This window comes from Abramis brama (assembly GCF_963993115.1).
Source record: "Abramis brama genome assembly, chromosome: 6".
Taxonomy (NCBI): Eukaryota; Metazoa; Chordata; class Actinopteri; order Cypriniformes; family Leuciscidae; genus Abramis; species Abramis brama.
This window is the reverse complement of record NC_139968.1, coordinates 19713089-19738748: the sequence shown is the minus strand read 5'-3', so window position 1 is coordinate 19738748 and position 25660 is coordinate 19713089. Positions and strand designations below refer to the sequence as shown.

At 39.4% G+C, this 25660-nt stretch overlaps 1 protein-coding gene across 3 annotated transcripts in view; it reads right to left on the bottom strand.

Moving 5' to 3' along the window:
• dot1l (DOT1-like histone H3K79 methyltransferase) overlaps window positions 1-24085 on the bottom strand; it is a 31200-nt gene extending 7115 nt beyond the window's left edge. For 2 of the 3 annotated variants that reach the window (XM_084117956.1, XM_084117954.1), the window contains exons 1-27: window positions 23751-24085; window positions 16878-16921; window positions 16670-16744; window positions 15537-15600; window positions 15231-15459; window positions 14467-14561; window positions 14312-14374; window positions 14120-14175; window positions 13847-13926; window positions 13372-13440; window positions 10272-10378; window positions 10054-10095; window positions 9852-9944; window positions 9488-9722; window positions 9284-9397; window positions 9057-9148; window positions 6493-6594; window positions 6251-6388; window positions 6005-6130; window positions 4963-5414; window positions 4781-4889; window positions 4554-4700; window positions 4386-4458; window positions 3438-3997; window positions 3142-3347; window positions 2980-3044; window positions 1417-2016 (exon numbers count right to left, since the gene is read on the bottom strand). In XM_084117956.1, the coding sequence (XP_083974082.1) occupies window positions 1417-2016; window positions 2980-3044; window positions 3142-3347; window positions 3438-3997; window positions 4386-4458; window positions 4554-4700; window positions 4781-4889; window positions 4963-5414; window positions 6005-6130; window positions 6251-6388; window positions 6493-6594; window positions 9057-9148; window positions 9284-9397; window positions 9488-9722; window positions 9852-9944; window positions 10054-10095; window positions 10272-10378; window positions 13372-13440; window positions 13847-13926; window positions 14120-14175; window positions 14312-14374; window positions 14467-14561; window positions 15231-15459; window positions 15537-15600; window positions 16670-16744; window positions 16878-16921; window positions 23751-23831 (4117 nt within the window). In that variant the 5' untranslated portion in view covers window positions 23832-24085. The remainder of the gene's footprint in view (window positions 1-1416; window positions 2017-2979; window positions 3045-3141; window positions 3348-3437; window positions 3998-4385; window positions 4459-4553; window positions 4701-4780; window positions 4890-4962; window positions 5415-6004; window positions 6131-6250; window positions 6389-6492; window positions 6595-9056; window positions 9149-9283; window positions 9398-9487; window positions 9723-9851; window positions 9945-10053; window positions 10096-10271; window positions 10379-13371; window positions 13441-13846; window positions 13927-14119; window positions 14176-14311; window positions 14375-14466; window positions 14562-15230; window positions 15460-15536; window positions 15601-16669; window positions 16745-16877; window positions 16922-23750) is intronic. The other variant, XM_084117955.1, reaches the window with a different exon arrangement.
• Window positions 24086-25660: the final 1575 nt, after the last annotated feature.

The window sequence follows — 25660 nt, the reverse complement described above, 5'->3', positions numbered from 1 at the left end:
TTATGTCATGCAATAAAATGCAAATTAATTATTTAAAAATCATACAATGTGATTTTCTGGATTTTTTAGATTCCGTCTCTCACAGTTGAAGTGTACCTATGATACAAATTACAGACCTCTACATGCTTTGTAAGTAGGAAAACCTGCAAAATCGGCAGTGTATCAAATATTTGTTCTCCCCACTGTATGTATATAAGGGTAAATAAATCTCCATTCACAACTCCTGTCTCATTGATCATGTGACTAATTTCAATTTTCATGGACTGCGAGGTGCTGGTACAGAGTGAAATGCCTCAACACCCAAAATCAACAACTGCAATAAGACAAACACCCAGAGAAAATGTCAAGGAGTCGAGGAGTTTCTCGCCAATCTCAAACTACAAAGAGCTTGACGGCTCCGAATATTTTCACAGGCCTCTAAATCACCAGTTTACACCATAAAGGATTTGGCTTTGTAAGGTGTTGTGAGAAGCTTTATAAACTTTGTGGGATTCACTCAATAAAACCCGTCAAGAACATGTTTCACAGGAAAATCAAAAGAAAAAACTAAGATATCATAGTTGATTTTTATTATTATTATTATTCTTATTATACACTACTGTTTAAAATGTTTGGGGCCTATACGTTTTTTTAATGTTTTTGAAAGAAGTCGCCTTAGAAGTTAAAGAAGTTATCTACAATAAAACAGTAAAATTATGAAATATCATTAGAAATTTTATAACTTTTCTATTTGAATACATTTTAGAATGTATATTTTTCCTGTGATAAAAGCTGAATTTTCAGCATTATTGCTCCAGTCTTCAGTGTCACATGATTTATTTATTATATATTTATTATGATTATTTATTTGAAATATAAATACTTTAAGTTATAATCGTCTTCACGATCCCCTTAAACAAATAAACCTCTTCCTAGTGTAAAGTTTAAAAAACTCAGTATAAAGTAAAATGAGTATTACTGTGATGTAAATAAATATAAATCAATTTCACAATGCAGTCTAAGACAAATTAATAAAATGTTTTTGAAAAAAGATTGGATAATATTCATTACTGTTAAAGATTCATGACCATCATTAAGGATAATGATACATTTAAACTTATTTCCTCCCCTGCATTACGGTAATGAGTAATTTGAGTAATTACGGTAATGTGTCATTGTCAGGGGAAAAAGGTTTTTGTTTTCTCTTTTGACTGGGGTGAAACATATCCAGGACACAACTTTATTACAACCTGTTGTCATTTCCTCTAGGTGTGTAGCTTTAGCCTTTGCACAGTCTGCACAGCAAGCAGTGTGGGAGAGCCAGGCAAGGTGGCAGCACTGGGCTTTAACTTACCTTTTCTCAACACCCAAAGGACTGTTCAGACCATAAACTCAATTTCACCCAAAAACAGAAAGAGAGACAGATATTCAACTCACCTCCTGCAGCGCCCCCTGCCAGACCGGCGCTGGAGAAACTGCCAAGCGCCGAATGTCCGTTGACCAACCGGGGGGCTCCGCTGGTGGCTGGTCCGGGCGTCTGAGCTCCAAAAAAGGACTGCAGAACTGAAGCTGAACCGCCCAGGGAAAAGTACGGTGCCCCTGAGGATGCAGAGGAAACGGTAGCAGTCCCGCCCACTTTCCCACTCAGGATACCTCCACTGGCCGCGGCAGATATAAAGAGGTTCTGGCTGGCCAATCCACTTTTCAGGTCCCTCTCCCGCACTTTCTGTTTCTGCAGCGGCCGCTCCGACGTGTTGACGACTGAACGACCGCCACCATCCTGACCGAGGAAGAGGTTTGAGTTCCCGTAAGGCTCACGCTCACGCTCCCCTCTCCTCTGTGGTTTCTGGTCTGAGTCAGAGTCCGTGCTCCCTTGGGATGTCCCCATGCCGAACGGCGAACCACCTTGGCGGAGGTCCGAAGGAGTTGGCTTGGTGTCAGAGATTGGAGAGAAGGTGGATTTCCACTTGCTGGCTCCGGAGGAAGAGGATACCTCGCTGCTCACGCTGCTGGCACCTGATTTACGTCCCTGCGAGCCTGTAAAAAGCCACGTTCCATTACAAATAGACAGTGGAGTCAGAACTTGAAATTTCTGTAAGCCAAAACACATGCCACTTACTACGCCACTTTCGCGGTACTTTCTACGTTTTTCTATTTGGATAAAGAAAATCTGTATTTATTAAAAAAAATATATATTTCACATCCTGCCCAATGATATCCTACAAACAATGTTGATATTGAAGGATATGGAAACAAATATAGTGAATGTAATGTAGGCTATGCAATATATTATGTGCAAAAAGGTGGTTAAAATCACATTACATTCTAACATTGTAACATTACAATCTAAAAACAAAAATAATGCTTTTGCTTTTCAGGCTAAACTAAAAATGAAAATAAAAACAAAAGCACAAACCAATTGGTGAATTCAGGTTGATTGGGACACTTTTTTCCAGTCACCTCAAATGGCAAAATGTGTCCCAATCAACCTGAATTCACCCTATATTAGCCTGCATTTGATTACCCCATTATAATGGTCACTTTCATAAAAATATATTTACTTGTAGGTTTAAAATTCCACATATGGCACATTTATTGTCTCCAACAACAAATATTTGAGCAATATGTATATTTTAGTCAGAATTATTGCGCTACTATTCTATTGTGCTTTGTCTATTCGGCGTGAATGAGCGCCACCTAGAATTTTAGCGGCAACAGTATCTGTCAGAGCATCTGACAGGGCAAGCTGCTTTAAACTTGTTAACTATATCTTACCAGTTATTTTGAAGCCCTTAATATAAGCTTGTGTCATGTTTAGGACAAATTGTACTATGTACTTTCACTGCAGCAGCTCACTGCATCCTCCGCTATTTTTCATGTGTGCTCATATCAAACTACTGTATCGAAATAAACGGTACTGCCTCATTCCATATCGTTTCTAAAAAAATATATCGATATATATCATACAAACTCGATATACCGCCCAGCCCTACTACTTACCCCTTTCCACATCTCTCATAGGTCCATCTCGGTCTAAGGAAATTGTGGCAATTTTCCGTTCAATTCTAAAAGAGAAAACAATCAAGGTACTAAATGAAACAACCATATATTCCACAAAGTTTAAAGACCAATGAACTGGATTTGAAAGGAAAAATATATTACCGGCTTGAACTAGAGGTGTCTGGAGCGTAATTGGTGCCCTCTTCGTCTGAACTAGGGGTGGAGGAATAGCGACCTGTGTTGAGCTCCAGGGGACGCTCTCTTTTGAGCACGGGAGGCTGATCTAGATCTGGACCGCATGGGCTTCGGCCTGATTGCTCCGGGGAAGAGATGGCGGAGATCTCCAAAGGCTGGTTTATGTTGTTCACCTGGTAAAAGAAAGAATACTTTGAGTCCGATTTGAGGCCAATCGTAAGTTTGAGCAATACTAACAGCCGCCATTGTTTTTGGCCACTCACCATAGAATTGATATTAAGCGGCGATCCAGAGGAATGGCTTGGGCAGCCCAGACCCGGAAACGCCCTTCTTTTGGGGGAGCCGCTCATGGGCATGACCCCGGAGGAGCTGCGCTTCCGCCGGCCACGCTTCCGCCCCTCTTGGCTATGAGAACTTGGAGAGTGATGATTATGGTGGTGGTGGTGATGGTGCTTATTGTGATGATGGTGACCCTGCTTTATCGACCCATGGTGCAGCCTCGAGCCTCCAGTGGAGGATGAAGACGAGGAGGAAGAAGAGGACGAGGAGAAAAAAATACGGCGACGAGCCTCGCTGTCCAAGGGCTCTGTGTCGGATTCGTGGCCCTGACGGTCATGGCCGTCCTCGGGGGGAAGCCTCGGTGGGCCATCGGCATACTGCAGCACACCTCCAGTGCCCAGTGGAGGACTGAGGCCAGAGCCGCGGGGCTGAAGCCCCATGATAGGTGTGCTGTGAGGGGGGGGGGATGCGGTGTCACAGTCTTGGTCCTCGGTCAACATGGCAGAGTGACAGCCATTAACCAATCCTGAGCTCGAGGAGTACCCTAAGAGGAAACAGATTTTGATTTAGAAGATAAACTAACGTAAATCACCTACATGGATGGATGGATGATGTTAGATTAGACCTTATTTTTGAACATCTGGTCTATGAGGTCCAAAAAAGCAGACCTTTGACCATTTTGCCAATTTAGCTGATCACGAGAGAAAAGAAAGCACAGGAAATGATGGGGAAAATGGGATCAGGAAAGGTCACAAGTCGGACTCGAACACACATTGCATGCTTGTATGTCGTGTCGAATCATTCACAATAAGAACAATATCATGAATTTATAAAAGAGATAGGGTGAACTTCCATGTCATGCTGACTTTAAATTCAAAACATACCAAAAGATAACCAATAGGCCTTGGTTACAAAAAACAAAGCAGCTGTACCTGAGGTAGGCGTGAGAGGTGCCTTGCCATTGCTCTGTCCAGCTGGATTTGAAACTGGACTAGGAGTGCTCCTCTGGCAAAAGAAAACAGCTTAAATTAATGCTGAAATGTGGGCAAGAAACATCCACAAGATCGTGTATCATCACTTCCGCCCACATAGATGCGTACCAGTCTTTCTGCACGATTCGGCAGCACCACACTGGCCAGTGGGATGCTGACAGGAAGTTTACTGGGATGCACAGTGCTGAGGGGGATGCTTATTGGTAGACTGGTTATAGTGTCGCCGGGAGCAGCCGGGCTCTTTTCCTTATCGGCCTGCAATTGGGAAAGAGACCCTCAACATTTGCTGCATTTTCAAAAAGGGGTTTCCATAAACACAAATACACAGTAGTTACCCTATCTGTGCTCTTGGGTGTGGTGGTCGTTTGAATATCAGATGAATTGGGTGAAGAGCAAGCCTGTTTTAATCCCAGAGTTGGAGATGAAACGGCAACAATGTCGCCCCTGAAAACAACCGTGAGTGATCAGTGACTAATCGACAAGCACTTAGTCAACTAAACGTGTTATTATTACTCACCGGTGGATGTTGCCAAGGGCTCTAAATTGATTGGCAGCTGAATCTTGATTGAGGTGCCTACGGAGGGCGATCTTGGCTGGAGAAAAGCGGGTGTAGTCGGGCAGGGGTTGCCCTAGCTGCCTGGTTCTCGAGTCTGGGGTGGGCGGCACAATTTCATGGTCAGGGGAAATGGGCAGGTAGCGGGTGAGGAGTTCATTTTTGCCCATTCCACTTCCACCGCCTCTCTCATAACCTGGCGAGGACGTGCCATTGATGGATAGCTCGGGACTGAGGCCGTTGAGTCCCGCAGAGGGTTGTGGGGTAAGTCTGGGGGTGTCGGAATCCAGTGTGGGCCGGGTCTCTGGGCAAGGGAGGGCCTTTCGGTAGGGGGACACCTCACACGGGCTGTAGGACGACTTGAGCTGCAGGAGCTCTTGCTGCCTCTGGCTCTTCTCTAGTTCAACAATGCTGATCTGCAAAGAAACACCAGGGGGAGCCGTTGATATAAACGCACACAGAGCCAACCCATAATGCTCATGGTAAAAATATCCCTTTAGGAGCTAGTTCAGTCCTCTGTAAACAAGCAGTTGTCAGAACATTTAAAAAAAATTCTGTAATTGACCCAAATAACATTTACAGTTTTTGATTTTTGATTCATTTATTATTTTTATTGATTTCTGTTGTGTCTTTCACATTCAATTCAGAGTCACTTTCTAATGTGCTTTGGGGAAAATCTTAAGTGTGATTTAAGTCTCTTGAATCCAGAGAGGGAAAATGTGATTGTGGCATGGTGCAGGCCTGAGCGTGTGCATTCCTTCATGTGCATAAAGGATCAACATGCCATAGCTCGGACACATGTATCGGCAGGGCTTACCTGCCTTTATTAAACAGAAATAGTGGAGAAACAGGAAGTTATCAGAGGCCAAAATGGGATTTTTGGCCAGAATCAAACTTTCACCACGTATCAGCATGCCACAACTCTAACGCACATCAATTGTGAAACTAAAATATGCAATGGCCTGTTTGCTCTGAGCTGACTGAATAAAGCGTGCATGCGAGTTACCTGGAGCTCCAGACAGTGGCGCTGTTTCTCTGAGATTTGTCTTCGTAATGCAGCTTTCTCTTTCAACAGAGTCTCCAAACACAGAGACCGCCAGTCTAACTTGAGCTCCTCACACCGAGCCTTCAGCTGACAAACACACAAACATATGAGCAATGGGAGTTTAGTTCCAAATCTGCCATTTCTGAATCATAAGCATCCTTCTGCTCTGTTGAGGCAGGGCATGATGGTTTAAATCGGATCACTCACCAGCACCAGGCTCTGATCGCGGAGCTCTGCCATGTCCCTCTCCAGCTGTTTGGTTTGTTCCCTCAGCTGCATGTTGTGGGCTGTGATCTCCTTCTGAGCTTGTACCAGGTCCTCCACGGTTACCGCCTTCACGCCCAGCTGTGACACAGGCGGAAGGGTTTAAATTCAGCTCTGATGCCTACATATTATTGACTTGGAAGTGCTGTTATGTAGGCAGATCACTACGTTGAGAAAAGTCTTACCTCCTCCAGTTTAGACTGGAAAAGGTCTCTGATCCTCTCCTTATGGGTATTACAAGCATTGAGCAGCTGTTGGGCTTGACCGGATAGTTCTGTGTGTCTCAACTGGGAGGAGAAAAGAAACAATAATGTTATGACAAAAAAACATTTAAAGTCCATTTATAAAAATTCTTAAATATAACGTAAATATTTAACTTGTTTTATTACTACTACTACTATTACTGCTACTGATAATAATTATATATATAAAAATAAGATAGAAAAATAAGAAAAATGAAGATTGCTATAGATCTTTTGGCCACAATAACGGTGTAGTGAAAAAAAATCAGATATCGTGACAGCCCTAAAATTTATAAAACTATGATGTTTTTTTAATAATTTTGTTACTACTATTACTACTACTACTATTAAAAATTATATACTACATATATTTATTTTACACATTTTAATTTAAAATATTTTTATTTCAAAATATTAATATATTAATAACATTAATAATGAAAGTATTTCATTTTATTAATTTTATTTCTTAGTATTATCCTAATTTGAATGAAACACTATTAATAATACACACATATATATGAATGAACAATTTAAATATATATTTTTTTAAATAAAATGTATATCATTTTAAAACAATTTATTAATAAAATACAAATACTTTATACAGATATATATTATCATACATACATACACACACACACATATATATATATACATACATATATATACATACACACACATATACATATATATATATATATATATATATATATATATATATATATATATATATATATATATATATATACACATATATATACACATATATATACACATATATACATATATATATATGTACATGTGTATGTATATGTGTGTATGTGTGTGTATATATATGTACATGTGTATGTATATGTGTGTATGTGTTTGTATATATATATATATATATATATATATATATATATATATATATATATATATATATATATATATATATATATATATATATATATATATATACACACACACATACATACATACACACATATACACATACATACATACACACACAGTGTTTCCCCTACCATTATATAAGGGGGGCGCCCCGCCCTCCTAACGGCTCCCCCGCCCCCCTTGAAGTCAAGTAAATTTGATTTGATTTTCTTTATAGCGCCAGATTACAATTTGTTATTTTATTTAAAAAAACTAAATAGCCCTTAAGTAATATGTTATTTATCTTATTTCCACGATGGCATGTCTTTTCTGTCTGTGTTTGCGCGTTTACAATTATCCCAATGAGTGCGCAAGCGCGCACACTCACACACAAACAAACACTTGCGTCAAATACAGATGAGCACTAGCGGACAGAGAGCGCGCGGCGGGAAATATGTCGCTGAACTGAAGATGGCAACACTCGCTCTACAGCCGGAGTAGCTCTCCTGCTCCAAGTCTACGCCCGTTTCACACATATTTCGTTTGCAGTGCGTGTGCGGTGAGTATTTTTTTCCGTACCCATGTTTACAGAGCTTTCACACTGCACGCGGATGCAGTCCGTCGATGATCGATCCGTTCCAGTTGCGGTGCGTATACAGCAGTGCATCGATCGTTTCCGCACCGAGTCTACTTTTGCCGTTTATATACTGTCTATGATTTCTGCTGTGCTGCAAACGCTGAATTAAAGTGACAGCGCATGTTTCGTGGTCAACGTGAACACAGATTGACCTGAAAATGTAGTAATTTCACCATAAGTGCGATTAATTAAATAAAATGTAGTAATCTCACCATAAATCTATTTAATTAAATACTACTTTTTTAACTTTAAAACCGGGGTAAAGCAAGGAAAACTACAATTTACCTCAACAAGGCGACATAATGACATTCGTGGAGGTGGAAAAACAAGTTCTTTGTGACATGCAAGATTTATTGTATTAAAATTTAAATGCAAAAGATTTTAATATAAATACATGGTTAAATATTTTACCACTTGCTTGAGCAACTTAATATATAATTATATAGAAGTAATGCATTGAATAATACATTGTTTAAATTGTGTTTAAACGTGAACGCGCGTTCACAGCAGTGCTGCGTCTGACAGGATTATTCTCTCCAATAAATGCATCATAGAAATAAAAACTTCTCACAAAAAAAGCCCATTTAAAATTTGTTTGTCATATAAATGTATTAACTAACATTAACGAACAATGAATGAGAAATATATTTGTTAGTATTTATAAATCTTTTTTTAGTTGTTAGTTAAAAAATAAAACTATTTAAGCTCTGGTCCATTAATATTAACAAATACTTCTATACATTTAACAAAGGTTATTTGCAAAAGTCAATTTTAAAAAGATTTAAATATGTTTTTTTGTTTTTTTTAAAGAGATATCTTATGTTTTTTTTAAAGAGATATCCCCCCCCCCCCCCAAACCTGTAAACCTAGGGGAAACACTGCACACATATACAAATATATATATATATACATATTTTTTTTTAATAAACTTCATTATATACTTCATTATAATATATTATTAATATAGAATATATATTCTAAGAGACACATTTACCTTTTCCTGCTCAAGAGCTTGCTGCAGGTTGGTGCGGTACTGTGGTGTCTTCATGTAGGCCATGAACTGCAGGTACTGGACTTTCACGTTATCTAGAGCACAAACGAGACCGTTTACGTTAACTGTGTGTCTGACTACGTAACTGGAGCAGAAACGCATGTCTGTGGAACTGAAATGGATCTCCTCGTGTTAAATATGGAAGGAGAAGTGAGGCTGAGTGAAATTACCAAGAAGAGCCTGCAGGCCTGGTGGAGTGGGGCTCATGAGAAGCTGACTTGATGTATAATGCTGCACTTTGGGAGGTAGCTGAAAGAACGGACTCTGAGGTGACCTGTACACATCTGTGGATTGACCGAAAGTACAAGTTAATGTCAAGGGTAATAATGCTGTTCAATTACCTTGAAAAGCCTGATTTTAGATTAGTGTCTCACCCTGAGCGGGGGCCGCTGAGAGGGTCTTGGCATGAAGCAGATCAAGGGCGCTCTGGCTCTTCTTGCTCTTGCGCTCGGCTGCGGTGGTAGTGGCAGCCTTCTTGGGCCGCCCGCGCTTCCTGTTGCCGAGCTTGCGGCCCCTGGCCAGCAGTTTGGCCCGGCGGGGTTTGGGCGAAGGCTTCACGGGCACATGCGAGTTCGAGCGGACCTCCTCACCACCCGACTCATGCTGCGTCTGAGGCACACGGCAAAGACAATTTAATCAATAAAAATAAAGAAAATTATTGATTTTAAATAAACATATAGACAAATACATCTGAAATAAATGAACAGCATAATATTTATGCGATTCCTAAAGGTCTACCTTGTGCTCCTTGGGCTTGGTTGGGGTGGTGGTGTTGCTCTTATTCTCCTTACTGTCCTTCTGCTGCCGCCTTCTGGTTGCCTCCTGCTCCTCCTGGAACCAAAACACACCGCATGTGTTGTGGGAAGAGATTTAGCAGGATATTTTGGCCCAAAAAAAATAATAATTCAAACAACATGACAATCAAACACGAAAATCTTACCCTGAGTTTAGGATTTTTGAGACTAGAAAAATAGTTTTCAAGCTGCAAAAAGAAAAAGTGTTTGGTTAGATATCAATATACATACATACATACATGTGAAATGTAATACTCGAAGTTTTAGGGTGCTCTGTGGCAAAAAAGGCTAATGCAAATAAGACTCCCATTGTACACCAAGAGGAACAACAAAACCAATGTGACATGAATAAAAGGGAACTTACTACGGTGCGGTCTATTGTATGCAGATAGTACGACACTGGCTTCCCCGTCCACGACACCGATCCCCTCAGAGGGGACAGTTCAACTACTCTCATTATTGTGCCAATATCTTAACAAAAACACACAAAAAAAGAACATTACTCATCAAATGTACTGTTTCGTGAGCAGTCTAATAGGAATCTTTGTGTTCAGGAATTTCATGCAAGGGGCGAAAGACTTCCCCACTAGGGTTGTAAAGGTATGGCGGTTTATCGCGATATTGACATGTACGATTATCATATCGTGACCAGATCTCACCTGCGCATATGCAACTTCTTTCCACTTGACTGCTTAGACTCCACCCATACATGTACAGCGGATAAAATGTCTGAGACAGAGGCTGCGAATTCTAATCTCTATCCGCCGCCGCCGAAAAAAAAGTTTAAATCTCAGAGGGGAAATACTTTGGGTATCCGAAAAACGAACGCGAAGAGTGGCTGCAAAAGGAGGAAATACGTCGAACATGTTCTCCCATATTCGCGAACACCGTCCCTCCGTGCAGATAAAGGCATGTTCCATTTATGGCCGAGGGTTGTAGTTGCAGAGGGAGTTTACAATATAACGCAGATGTCACGTAAAATGGCAAAAGATTGATGAATAAATAAATAAATATAGCTGTGCAATAAATCAAATCGCTATATGCGTGTCTATGAATATACAGCGCAAAAGACTATATCTATATTTTGCTTGTTCTGCGTGTCTGTGTGAATGAGCAGCGCCGTTTCATCTAGTACATGCTCAAGTATGTGACGCTCATGGTGTTTAAAGCGTCTGCCTTCTCACTCACTTTATGAGGACGTGAACATGAACATATCCAGAGCTGCTCTGAGAGAACTTAAAGGGTTAGTTCACCCAAAAATGAAAATTCTGTCAGTAATTACTCACCCTCATGTTGTTCCAACCCCGTAGGACCTTCGTTCATCTTCGGAACACAAATTAAGATATTTTTGATTAAATCTGAGAGCTGGATCACTCCTCCATAGGCTTCTAAAGACGTTATAACTTGCTGGCCCAGAAAATGTATTAAAGAGATCGTTAATATAGTCCAAGTGACTCCAGTGGCTCAATCTTAAGTTTATAAAGCGACGAGAATACTTTTTGTGCGCAAAAAAACACAAAAATAACGACTTTATTCCACTTTTCATTTCCTTCTCTCTGGGCCTCGAGTTTTTTCATGTAGTGTTTTAGCGTAGCGTGTCTGTGTTGCACGTCACACGTAGGCTCACTATTGGCCGACGCTGGTCATGTGTGTCATGCGTGTGACGTGCAACACAGACGCGCTGCGCAGATTTACTATGTGAAAAAACTCGAGGCCCAGAGAGAAGGAAATGAATAGTGGAATAAAGTCGTTATTTTGGGGGTTTTTTGCGCACAAAAAGTATTCTCGTCGCTTTATAAACTTAAGATTGAGCCACTGTAGTCACTTGGACTATATTAACGATGTCTTTAATGCATTTTCTGGGCCAGCAAGTTATAATGTCTTAGAAGCCTATGGAGGAGTGATCCAGCTCTCAGATTTCAGCAAAAATATCTTAATTTGTGTTCCGAAGATGAACAAAGGTCTTACGGGGTTGGAACAACATGAGGGTGAGTAATTACTGACAGAATTTTCATTTTTGGGTGAACTAACCCTTTAATGAGCATTTCATAATTTTATTTAAAAGAATCATCATCAATTACACTCTGACTGAAACTCAAAGGAGTTTAGTACAGCCTTTCAAAATAAAAGTTCGGTTTAGCTTAAGTCATTATTAGAAATAATGACTGATTACTATTGTACAATAGAATGTAGCCAACTTAAAGTTATAACAACAACAATAAAGTTTATTTAAACATTATTTAAGAAATAATATAGTTTTTTGTCTGAGTTTTAATTTAGTATACCTCTATTGTGCAGAGTCTGCAGACAAACAAAAGTTGTAACATTTCCTCTTGCATTTTCAATAATATATTTGTATTAAATCATAGAATCCAGACAAATTATATCAGACAACTCAGTTTCAACTCAGACAACTCAGTTCAGTTTTCTGAGGAAATAAAATACATTTCATAAGCCTCTATTATCTTAAATAATAATTACTAAATTAAGAATAAAAATAAGTTACGGTTTTATGAATTCAATTGATTAGACATGTTTTTGATTATAAAAATGGGAATTAGTTTGCCCCATCTAAGTTATATCCCACATTTCAGTTCCCATTTAATAAATAACTTATTCCTTATTTTGTTCAAAAGGTAGACTCATACTTCCAGAAGTCATTCAAAAAAGTTTGTTATAATAAACCATATGTTCAACCAAAAAAAGCCTATCTGCATTCATTCATTTAGGGTAATTTTAGCTGATGATTATGATAATAAATCCCGTATACCGTGAAACCGTGATATTTTCTGAGACGATTATCATACCGTGAAAATCTCATACCGTTACAACCCTTTTCCCCACACAAATTCGCAGTGTTGACTACCATAATTATCAATGATGGTGCTGAATTCGCTGAGTTTTCAGGCTCGATTTATCCGTTCGGCTCAATGTTCAAACACCAGCACAGCACAAGCTTACTAGAGCAGATCCTGACAAACGAACTCCTGCGCAACGATACAGACAGAAGGCTTTTCAATCGACAAATCACCATCATTTACCATGGATTTACTGTGGTAACACTAACTGGACCATGGTTTTGCGGCAGCTCAACAACTCAAGGCCTTGTTCGCTAGCAGAAATCGGGAAATTTGCGTGAGGTCGAAAGATTTCCCCACACAGATTTCGCATGAGGTTGAATTTTTTCACATGAATTTGCCACGTTGACCAATAGAAAGCTTCATGGTTTGAAAGTGACTTCTGTTGAGCTGTGACTTTTTTTTTATGAGCGAAATATCGCAAATGTGACGACACCTTAACACTTATAAAAATGTATCAGAGAATAACCACCAAACACTTTAAATAGTCAAGAAACTACCATGATAGTAAATTCTCTCTCTCTCTCTTTTTTTTTTTTTTTTTTTTTTTAACCATGGTACCATCTTTTTGTAGGGGAATCGTGTTGTACAAACTTTTATACTCACCACTTAAGTTTCGGCTGTTTATTCTGAAGTTAAGAGGTGCAAAAGGTTTTGAGGATACAATTTTTCCACCTGCAAGAAACGAGACTGAAATTCAGCCAGGTAACACCGAGGAGAAAATCTAAGCACATATTCATCTCTTTGACATCTGTAAGTCAATGCAAACTAAAAAACAAGTCTGACTGGGGTCAAAGGTCAAGCATGACATGTTGACACAGGTGCCTTTGAGTTACTCTGACACAGAGCCCTTTCTTTTTCAAACGTAAGCAGCTGTGCAGTTTACTTCAAGTTAGGACTGCACCAAATGTTATGATTTCAATAGCAATTTGAATGGCAATTAAAACATTTAACATGATTTCCCCAAAATAAAATGACATGGAAACAGCAGCGCTCATGCTAAATTCGATTTAACTAACTGTGCAGTCCTACTCATTATTTAGTCTTTTTTTAACAAGACCATAATGATGACACCACAAACCTTCCTTCATGTTGGCGAAACGTTCCTTCAGCTGGTGGTCCACCTCAGGACCAAAGGCAAAGTTATTCACAAAAATAACACTGCAAAAGAGCACATCACACTACATCCTTACACAAGACGTTATGTACAACATGCAAACGGTTCTGAATTATGAAGAATTAATGATGAAAATGTAACATGTCAAAAAAACTAACATTACTTGGAAAGATGCTCTGGTTATAATCAGGTTATAGCCTTGTTATAAACATTTAATGAGCCTGTATGTGATCATACCTTGTGCTGGCTATTCGTTCCTTCCATTCTTCTGACAGGAAATCTCCCCTTTCCAACTGCCAAACAAGACCAAACGACATCAAGTATGCACGGATTAGTCACAATACTGAAGTTTTCACAAGTAATAACATTGGTTTTAATAAACAAACACACTGGGGATCGTTTTGGCGCATCACCAGAACACACACTCACCGTGTACTCGCCATGTTTTTTGCCATACCACTTCATCCACCTCTTAAACTCTTTGTCCATTGACTGTAAACGCATTCAGATATAAAGATTAGCGCAAAATCCAGGGTTATGTCAGGGTATATAAGGAACGTTTAATTTCGGCTTCCTGTTGGTACCTCTGCATAGGTTGCTGGAGTGTCTGCTTTCTCCACGCCGAAGTAGTGTTTACAGTTGGTGGCTGCAGCGACCTGCAGGACTACCTGACCAACCCCTGCAATTCAAGCAAAAACAACACTGTATATCATGTATAATGGACCGACTGGACATTATTGGACTTTCAATCTTAAACTGCTACTCAAGGCCCGTTTATACCAATTTAGTAGTGAATTCACTGTTGTGAGCTGTCGTGACATTAACAAGCTGTTTTATCGACGTCTTTCCGCAGTGATAATGTTATGATAATGATATCGTGATAATGATTCCGGTACGTTGTACTGTATCTTTCAACATACCTTCTGATGTTCATTCATGTTTATATGGTGCTGTAACTAGTAGTAAAGCGGAAGAGATCTGTCACGACGCATTAAAGAACGCCAAAGTGAATGGACCATACGTATGAGCAGGGCTTGACATGAACAAACGTGAACAAATCAACTCTTGGGATTTAAGAATCAATGTGGGTTCATAAAAATGAGAATTGATTAAAATTGAGAAATCTATATTTTTAACCCAGCCCTATTTACTGTTGCGTTTTTGAATTCGCGGTTGAGTTTTCCGATTTGTAGCTCACAATTCGCTTTGCGTTTTAATTGGACATCAAATTTTAAGCTGCTTAAAATTTTATTGAAGTGAATTTTGAAGTTGCGTTTTCAGATTTGCAATTTTCACTTGTACTTTAGGGCCACCATCGAATAGGCCCTCAATAACAGACATTACTGACCACTGCCCAAATCCACAAACGTGTCTTCTTCCATCATCTCCATCTCGTCAATGATCTGGGCCACCAGGTCGAAGGAGGTCTCTCCGTACACCTCGGGAGAGAACGGCTCGTAGTTGTTGAGTTTCTCCGGGTCGGTGACGGAGTGGTTGTAGACCTGCTGCAGGATGTGACGCAGCAGGCCGTTGGAAGGCCGTTTGTTTAGTTTCATTGGTTGGGTGGTCCCTTTCCACTGCAACACACAAACACGGTTTAACACTTTGTTTGAGGCAAAAATCATCTGTTGTCGGCAAGACAGACTTGACGTACCAGTTGGTGAATGCTGTCAATGGCTCTGTTGTACTTATCACACAGTCTCTGCATACTCTCAAAGCTGCAAGAAAAAACACAAACTTGACAAACTTCATAGAAACTGTGATTTTACTTTCACAAAACTAGTATTTTTTATTAGCTCGTACAAATGGCACTTTTAATCATCAAATAAATAATACAATTATTATTATTAGAATTACAACTACATTAATAACAAGAATCATAATAATTATTATTATTTTTTAAAGCTTTGTTTTTTAATGACACCTAATGGTTTGTCAGGGCTTGACATTAACACCCACCAACCCGCCAAATGGGGGTGGATTTCAACAGTGGCGTGTAACGCAGTCACTCCTACTAGCCACTTTGCCAGGTTGAATTTTAAGAACATTGTTGGTGTTACAGGGCTTGAATTCTGCATAATTTTACTCGTTCACTCAGATTTTGCTGGTTTGCTGTGCGCAAACAAAGCTGCCACTCAGTACTAAATTGAGATTGTTGAAGCGCAATAAGCAGCGAAAAAGGTCAAATACACACAAAATGTCAAAATTGCGATCTTGGTGAGTATTCACATAAACACAGTGAGTTTTATTTTAAGTGATGTAAACAGGTGACAAAGAAAACGCATGTGCAACCTAGTATATACCAACCTAATATACCTGCTGCCAAATTATGAGACAAAATATATCTATATCTATATATATCTCTCTCTCTCTCTCTATATATATATATATATATATATATTAGTGCTGTCAAAGTTAGCGCGTTAATAATGCGTTAACGCAAAATCATATTAACGGCACTAATTTTTTTAACGGGCGATTAACGCAGCGCGTATTTTCTGTTTGACCCGTGGCCCAACCCCTAGTTGGAGAAATGGAGATACGCAATTAATTAGTTAATTTTTTTTAATTGATTCCCAGCCCTAATATATTATATTATATTTTATATATATATATATATATATATATATATATATATATCAGTTTTTCCCCATGGTATCAATGTCAAAATGGTGGCCAGTGATTAGTGGCTAGTAACTTTGGAAAACCACAAGCCACATTGGCTGGTGAGCAAAAAAGTTATTGTCAAGCCCTGCTTATGAGACCATTTTGTGACAATTTCCTCACCTCTTGGTGTCGTAGTCGATAAGAACGTAGTTCTCCATGGCCAGCTTAAGATCTGGGATCTCTTCACACACCCAGCTGGACAAAGAGAAGAGACATGTTAGGTATTACTACATCGATTATTACTGTTTTACTGACAATACACCTTTTACAAACAGAGCAGTCAAATACAAGTGCAAAATCAAACCCATAATACCCATCACAGACTTACCGTATGGTCTCGATGATTTCATGTGCAGCATCATGATGTTTATCCTGGGGCAAAAGGAAAGAAATGCTGAGTTATGAACAAGGTTCAAATTACCGTTTACTTACTCCCTAGACTACTTATTTAGCACATGATGTGTAGTTATCCATCTACAAGAAACAAGTTTCTACAACTACAACAGAAACTTGACCTTTCCAGTTTGAGCAGGATCACGGATCACAACTGTAGCACATTCCTGCACACACAGAAGCCAGTGTGCCTTCAAGCAGCTAAACAAGTTCATTGGGCGCACATGCCCGGATAAGTACATTATGTCACCAAGCCGGCTTCACTGATCACGTATGTTGCAGTCTATGAATGCAAAGCAAGATCTATATCTCAGCACAAAGCTTGTGTGCAAAAGAAAATGGGCCTTATTCACAAAAAAAAGCAGAAACCATGCTGTCGTATGTTACAGTGTTAAGTATTAACTAATATTTAGAATTTAGGCCATCCTTAAAAATATTCTTGTTTGCCGTAACCCGACCGACCGTGTCAATTTAGTACCGACCCAATTATTTATTTATTTTCCCTTTTAGTCCGACCGACTTGCCGGTTGTAAAATGCGTTAAGACCGACCGATTTTTTTTTTTAACTCTTCAAACAACTAATACAAATGCAATAAAATAATAATAGTTATTAAGTATTGTGAATATAAATTGCCTAGACCTACATACAAACATAAGCTACGTTCTTTCTTTTAAATAAAAACCCGTGGCGCGTCATCTATGATTATGTTTACACCATTGGTTAACGCATGTCACACTACGGCCTGTAGTTCGCTTCGTTTCATTCACTGTCAATGGTTCGCGCTTGGTAATGATGGCTGCGGCTTTACTCTAAAGATTATTTCATTTTTAGATGTTGTTGAATATGGTTTATTAAAAAATAAACATATGAGAGCGTGTTATAGGCTATATGTCATGTTTTAGTCAGATATGACGACACTACTGCAACACGTATCGCCGCAGATGAGAAGCTGAGCATCAACGTGCTATCGCAAATCAAAGTGAAAGTAAGTCGCAGACGCTTAACACACAATCATCTTTATTAAATGTAAAGAAACGAAATGATCTTGCCAGGGCTGTTTCCGCTTTCTCTTATTGCGGGCTTTGATTCAGAAATTTTAGCTGATGATCAATAAAATAATGCATCTCATAACTGTTGCTTTCGGTGACGTGCACTCCATTAAATCTGCATATAGCGGGAATTGAAGATCGGATTTATATCCTCAAAAAACAGCCTGGTTATATCCTGGTGTGAACAGCCCCTAGACATCGGTGAAAATTGTTTGCAGCCCCCCCGACCCCCGATTTTATTTTATTTTATAAAAAAATATACTTTTTTATATATATAAAAATATAGACCTACCTACCGACCCTTTTTTTCTTTTTTTTTGCTGTTACTGCAAACCAAAATATTTTTAAGGATGGCCTTAAGCTTATTTATATGTCCAGTTTCATGTTAATTGTAGTTCATTTAATTTAGCTTTATTTCAATTACCAAAGCCATCACACATGACAGTGCCGTACTTAAATACGTGTAATGCTGGCCTTTTAAGAGCTCTGAGGTCATAATGAATCAGTTTTGATGCCAATTAACCCAGGATTGTGTCTAAAATGTGGATGTGACCCAGCCGACTCGCTCAGTCCTGCCGCTGGAGCTCTGCTGCTTCCTGACCCAGTGACCCACTTTCCGTCAACAGAGTCCTGAGAAACCCTCTGCCTGCCGGAGTGTGCCGCTGCTGGGCTCCGTTGCCTCACTAGGCTCCTCCTCATCCAGCAGGGAGCCGTTTTCCCGCTTCGCTCTAAGTATGGCGGGTCTCGTGCTTTTCCGCCCACCCCTGCAGCTCCGAGGCGGTGTGACGGCACTGGGAAATAATGCAGCCACAGTCTAAGGCGAACAAGGGCACTTATTTAAAGCGGGATGCGGCTGACTTGCGTTATTTCAACACTGCGTTAAATGCAAATGCTAAGACAGATGGCGGAGTGTGTACGTGCACAAGCAGACACTTCAGCTCATCGTGCTGCACGGGAGGAGGGGGGACGGCGTGTGTACGGGGTGTTCCGGCGCACAGCAACACCAGAGCCGCAGCTAAAAATATCCAGAGGAAAGGAGGGGAGGATGACAGAGAGCAAGAAATAAAAGCTAACAGCCCTCTGTTACAAACAGGCTTGACTCACGAGCACAAAATCGGACTATTCGCTCACCTCACGCACACTTGATGTGACTCACGCCTTGTGAACACTTTTCGTTTCGCCCGTGATTACCACTCAGCACAACTGTTCTTTTTGGCTGGGACGGCAAATCACCACACCTCGGCGTGTTTACGCGTGACGTGTTTAACCGGGTAGTAACGTTCAAACTATGAGGAGTGTCCAATTTTCTCACACTCTAAACAAATCATTTTGTCTCCAAGTTCAAGGAACTTGATATGGAAGCAAATAAAGCTGATTTAAGTTTTCAGATAAGGGATGTAAATGTGTCCGTGAACGTAGGTTTGAGGAGCGCTGGGAAGAAAGAAAACAGTGACGCTCAGTGTTCGATAAAACACCTCCTTCCTCCCACCCCAGGTGAGTGGGATGCTTTTGTTCGGAGCACAATGTGAAGCCGTGAGGCAAAATGGCACGCTAGTGGACGAAGGAGAGCAGAAAAAAAAAAAAAAAACACTCAGCTGAGTCTCTGAAAAACAAGATTTGAATGGGTATTTCGGCCTTTGTAAAACACTGTCACCTCAAATACAAGCCTGAAATATTTCTTGAAAACATGTCACGAGAAAACTCTCTCACATATCCCCTCTTTTTCCATGTCTTAAAGGGTTAATTCTCCCAAGAAGTGTGCATTTTGTCATTAGGGTTAGAGTTACACCCCATTTACGCCTGAATTTAGCGTCATCCACTTGTGATACAATCGACTAAAATGCATCTCAATACAAGGCGTAAAAAGGGCCTTATATACAATATTCCCCACTGTGAAAGCAGCGTGAACATTCTGCCAAACATCTCTTTTTGTGTTCCTCACAAGAAAGAAAGCAATATGAGTTTGGAATGACACAGGGTGAATTTTTTCAACAGTGCATGTGGATAACCACCACCCAGACTCCCTAATTAACAGAATACACCCCTCCCTAAACAAAAAATATTCAAGGCATAACTGCAGCTTGCCAATCACGGGCGCTCTGCAATTCAGTTTACCCAACAGCAGGGCAGAAATATGTCTCTCAGGAGGTGGGGCATCCATCCCACATCAGACAAAGTCAAAGACGGAAGTCATCTGAGGCCAAGTGAGACAGTAAAACTGCTGAGGTCACAACTACCAGAAAGGGCACGCTGAATGACAAATGAAAGAGACTGGAGTTTTAGTGACGAAAAGAACCTATACTTCCCACATTCTCGGTTTGAGTAAGATGAGCATGAAACGTAATATTAGCTGGCGAAAGGGACAAATGAGACAGCTGTTTCTGTGGAAACCACAGCCTTTTGATCTGCCGCCCCATTTCCGTCTAAGACCGAAATTGCGTAGAAAACCTTGATGGCGTGAGAAAAGTCTTTCCGAACACGTTCTTGTAATAAATATTAAAACGAATACGTTTGTCTTGTTTTTTTCACTAGTTACACCAAATTTGTAGACATTCTCATCTCTTAGACCCTAAATAGTACTTTCCTCTATAACAGGGTAAATAGTTATAGAACTATTATGGGGGGGGGTTGTTAATCACGGTGTGGAATCTGTGTGTTATGATTACTGTACATGTGCAATGACTGTAATGCTTTCAGAAACAACAGACAGAAGAATGGTGGCTGACTCAGAATGGATGATATGAACAAGACTAGACTTTTTGATGTCATTATGGGAACAACAGTCATAGAAACTAGAATTCTACATTTTCAAAAGAAAAATAACTTGCCATCACTATGCTAGGGTGTTCTGGGTGGTTACCAGGGCGTTGCTATGCAGATGCTAAGGCGTTCAAAGCATATTAAGAGTCACCACCACCATTTCTCTATGATATACGCAAATCGAAATATTTGCGCCCCTGCTTCAATGCCAATATACAGTTTGTTTTATTTCTGCTTTATCTTCTACCAGGTGAAACTCCCCTGTGTTAGGATATCTAATCCTCTGAGCAATAATAATAATTAATAATAGTTAGCAAGCAAGCTTTAATATTAATGTAAATTTGCTGTAGTGGTCGACCGATATATCGCCAAGGCCGATATATCAGCCAATATTTGGCATTTTTAAAATATCGGCATCGGCCAATAAGTTTTTCTGATTGGCCGATGTGTTGGAAGCGGGACTTTTATTTTGAAAAGCGCCTGATCACACAGCGCTCACTCACATTCTCCTCTTCATTTGTTTACGATCTCTGTCAGTCATATCTAATACTTTGATAGACAGAACTGGTAAACAAAGAAAGTAAATGGTATACGAAAAAGTAAAGCATTTGCTTTTATATTATTTGTAACAGAAAAGGCAAACATTCAGGCTAAAATACTTTCTCATTTGCCATTAACATTCAGCAAATGCGCATCTACATCATTTAAACAAATATATGAATATCTAATAAACATTTAATTTCACAAACCTTGCAGATTTAATCGAATCCAGCTGTGCAATCTTTTAAAGTGTGCATTTGTAGCCTGCATAAACGTGTTACTGCGAGTGACGGTCGGTCCGTGCAAGATCAGCTTCAGGAGACGTGATCAAAAAACTTTAAATCCTTCATTTTAAAATATGCTGTGCTATATCCAGGTTCCCACTGTCTCATATTCATATTGTTTTCACTGTGTGCTGTATGTAATATTAGCGTTACCTTGTCTTTATTTGAAAAAATATTATTACCAGTGCGCACAAAATTACCAGATTACTGAGTGCCCTATTACAGTGTTTACTTCCTTTTTATTCACATATTCATATATTTTTAAACAATTACTTTATTTGTGAAAAAAAATGGATTGCAGATTCAAGAAGTTTGCATCTAAAGTATAAGCATGTTTATTTTAAAGATTTGTTTTCAAATGTATTAAATATTGATTAAAATAAATATAAAGTATATATATATATATATATATATATATATATATATATATAGGCTTTATATCAGCCATCCTGCTTTCTAAGATATCGGCATAAAAATAATAATTAAAAAGCCAATATTCAAGTCCAGCAAGTTTTACAACCCACTAGCACCACTAAAAAGTCAGTTATTGCCAAACTTCCTAAATAATCTTGCATACTAGCTTGTTTTTCAAGAAATGTCAGTCATATGGGTTTCGACATGACACTTTGCCCCTTTCAAGGTGTATACAGATGGTAACCAAAATAAAGTGCAAGGGCTGCCAAATTAGCAACCGCATTTTAAGCCGCCAGCGACAAATCTGACACTTCCAGAGCAGTATTCAATACTTCAAAGGATCCCATATGGACCATACTAGAATCATACAACCGCCAAATATTGTGAAGCAAACATTCAAGTTAAACTGTAAAAAACTGAGATACGTTACAGGACAAAAACAGAGCAATTTGTCAATAAAAGACACTAGGAGATGCTGCCCTGTCGCCTGAGTGCACTACTCGCCTTTTGTTTAACACCCTTCGTGCGATATTTAGCCGGTACGAAATATCACACCCTAATATATTCACTTCAGATATCTACACACACACACTTCTGAGACATATGTACTGTTTACGTTATCTAGAGTTTGACGACTATTGGTGTTGGGTAAAAAGCGATAAAGTTAGCTAGCCCTGCTATCTGACTGTTAGCATGACGGCTAGCGTGAACTCCAGTCTCGTTGAATACAGAGTCATGCAAACCGTCGTTTTAGGCTTAAAATGTGCATTACTGTAAGTTAAAACAATTCGTTCGTGAATAATGAAACGAATAAGTGTTATACACTCTCTGCTATGGCAGGTTTTGGTTAGGACTCCGTCTCAAACTCTAATGAGCTGCCTACTTAGTGAGCGTATAGTATTTTTAGTTCACTGCTTTCCTTCCTTCAAAGACTGACAACAGCACGAACCAATAGTATTCGAGTGCGGGATGTCACGCCGCATTCAATTGGTTTGACCTACTAAATTAATACGCCCCCTTCAAGGAGTCATTTTGATTTTAATAAACTATATGTTTCGTATTTGTTTAACAATGAGTCAATGATTCGATGTGAAGCGAGTTTGTTTAAGGGTGTTATGAGTAGGTCAACTAACTGGCATAATAAATATAACCTCTCGAAAGAGTCCCTGACATAAAATATTTGAAAAATAAAATGTAGCAAATTGAAACGATTCGAATAACATCATATTCACGTTTAAATCGCATTTAATCTGCCACTTAAGTATATACTATATAAACATGCTGCCTAGGTAGCCAGCTCACTAGAATCTAAGACGCAACCACTGTACGAGATGGCCAACTGGGTCAGCAGGCTACACACACTCAGTGTGTGTTTCCAACGATTCAAATATGATTTTATTCGAGGTTATAATATATTTTGTCTTTTCAAAACACAACCGTCTGTGTCATTTCATGTCTAACTAGTGTTTAGTGATCTTCTGAGCACCTTTATGAATATATACACAAATGCTTACGGGTATCCAACACTTTAGGATGTATTGACACTCTCGTGTCCCAGTTGTAAGCGGTTGATAAAACACTAGTACTGAAACAAGCACGGAAAAAAGCCAAAACAACAATGAGAAAATTTACACACTGTAGTAGGTTACTCGTTTTGATGCACGCTGTTCTCTACCTAAATGACCCAGTTCGCCTGATCGCAAGGGAATCCCGGTGTTGGTTTCGGTTTATATTAAAACAATAAGACGGATAGTACTTACATATATAGGCAAGGGCCACGGGTAGCCTGCAGCTTCGGCTCCGGCCGGCGACTTCAGTTTTAACTCCAGCTTTTCTCCCATTCTCCCCAGTACAGCTAATGGACGAGACACAAGCTAGAGTAAGAGCATTTTCCGTGGAAAAAAACAGCCGGTTTAACGCGATAGGATCTCACGATGGATATCGCAGGTTGGGGGTGATTTCACAAAGTTGAGCCGCAAGATTTGGTCGATTTGGATCCGATCTACCCCGGTGATTTAGAGAAAATGATCGATTAAGCCGAGCGGCTGCTCAGTCTCGGCAGTAGCACCGCCGCCATCTTCACCGGCTCACGAATGAAAAAAATGCGCCCGAGTGTGTATGTGTGGAAGTCCGATTCATTTCCGCGAATCGGTTCTTTCGAACAGTTCTTTTCAAGGAATAATTTCAAACGAGTATTTTGCGTCAACAAATAGTCATTGGTGTCCCATATGCGTTTAGCCTACATATCATGAGTGAAAGGTTTTAATTAAACGTTTCTTCGATTACTCAAACCGTTTCCCGAACGTCCAATCCGTTAACGAATCGCTCATATCGGTTTTAGGAATCGGTTCAACTGATTCATTGAAAAGATCCGACTGACATGAACAATTCGCGCGTGCGAGTGTAGCCCACAGATCGTACCAACAAAACCGAAAGAAAAGGGAGAGTGAAATCGGTATGTATAAAACTAGAGGGGCGAGGCGTCGGTTCTCTGACACACAAACGGCGGGGATTTCTCCTCGACAACTCTCTCACATTGGCTGGGTAACGATGACACGGATCAACAATTAACCGGGCAGTTTGAATCAGGATGCCGGTGCCAATAACCGTTGACTGGGCGGGACGTACCATTCCCCCCCCCCAGCACATGTGCCGAATGCAAATAATTCATGTTTACTATCAGGATAAGTTTGCTGGGCCATTATTTGTAAATACAGTGTGCAAAGGTAAAAGTGAAAATAATATTTAGCTTTCTTTTTAGTTTTTTTTTAGTATTTTTTTGTTAAGATTTGAGAACAGAGACAAAGTTATTATAAAGTAGCCCCCAATTCAACATTATTCCCCCCTTTTATAGGCTAGGTGCGGTGTTAAGGCCTGAAAAATTTTCAGAAAATATCTTTAGATAATTTGGGATCAAATGCTGGTTCTAATAATGTCTTGGGTGTCAAAAAAATAAAGTAAATCTGTGAGCTGTACAGTTGTGGCATATGTTTTGGGTCAAGATTTGGCTGTGTATATTTGATGTTGCTTGATCTATTTTATACCAGTTTATTTTTCCAATTCTACTGTCAGATCACAAATGACAAAACAGATCAAAATTTGGCACAGACATATTTAGAGTGACTGAATCGAACCAGAACTACATAAATCATTCACTACTTCTAGTGTTGTTCTAGTGTGACTAAAACTATTAAAAATCGTGATTTCATTTACTAAAATAAAATTAATAATAATAAGAAAATGTCGACTTTGCAATTAAAAAGTTTATGTACTACAATTACTAAAATCAAAAAGTTATTTAAAAAATAATAATGTGTCCTGTTGTAGGGGTGTGCGATATCACGATTCTTGATCGTGGACGATTAAAATGTCTCCACGATCTGCTTTTGAAGAAATATTGTAGTATCCTGCTACAGTGTATTCTATCATTTGCAGTATCTTTCAAGTCTTACTGGGAACTGTCAAATACACAAAAAGTTTCCATAAACACAGTTGGTTATGTCTAAAGTGAAAGCAAACATTTGAGTGAAAATCGGGTGCGTGTCACATATGCCTGTATATTAGATGCATGCCAGTCTTAAAGTGACAGTAGCCTAATAGTAAACATGCTGCCGCTTGTCCTTAAAGGGATAGGCCTAGTTCACCCAAAAATGAAAATTCTGTCCTTATT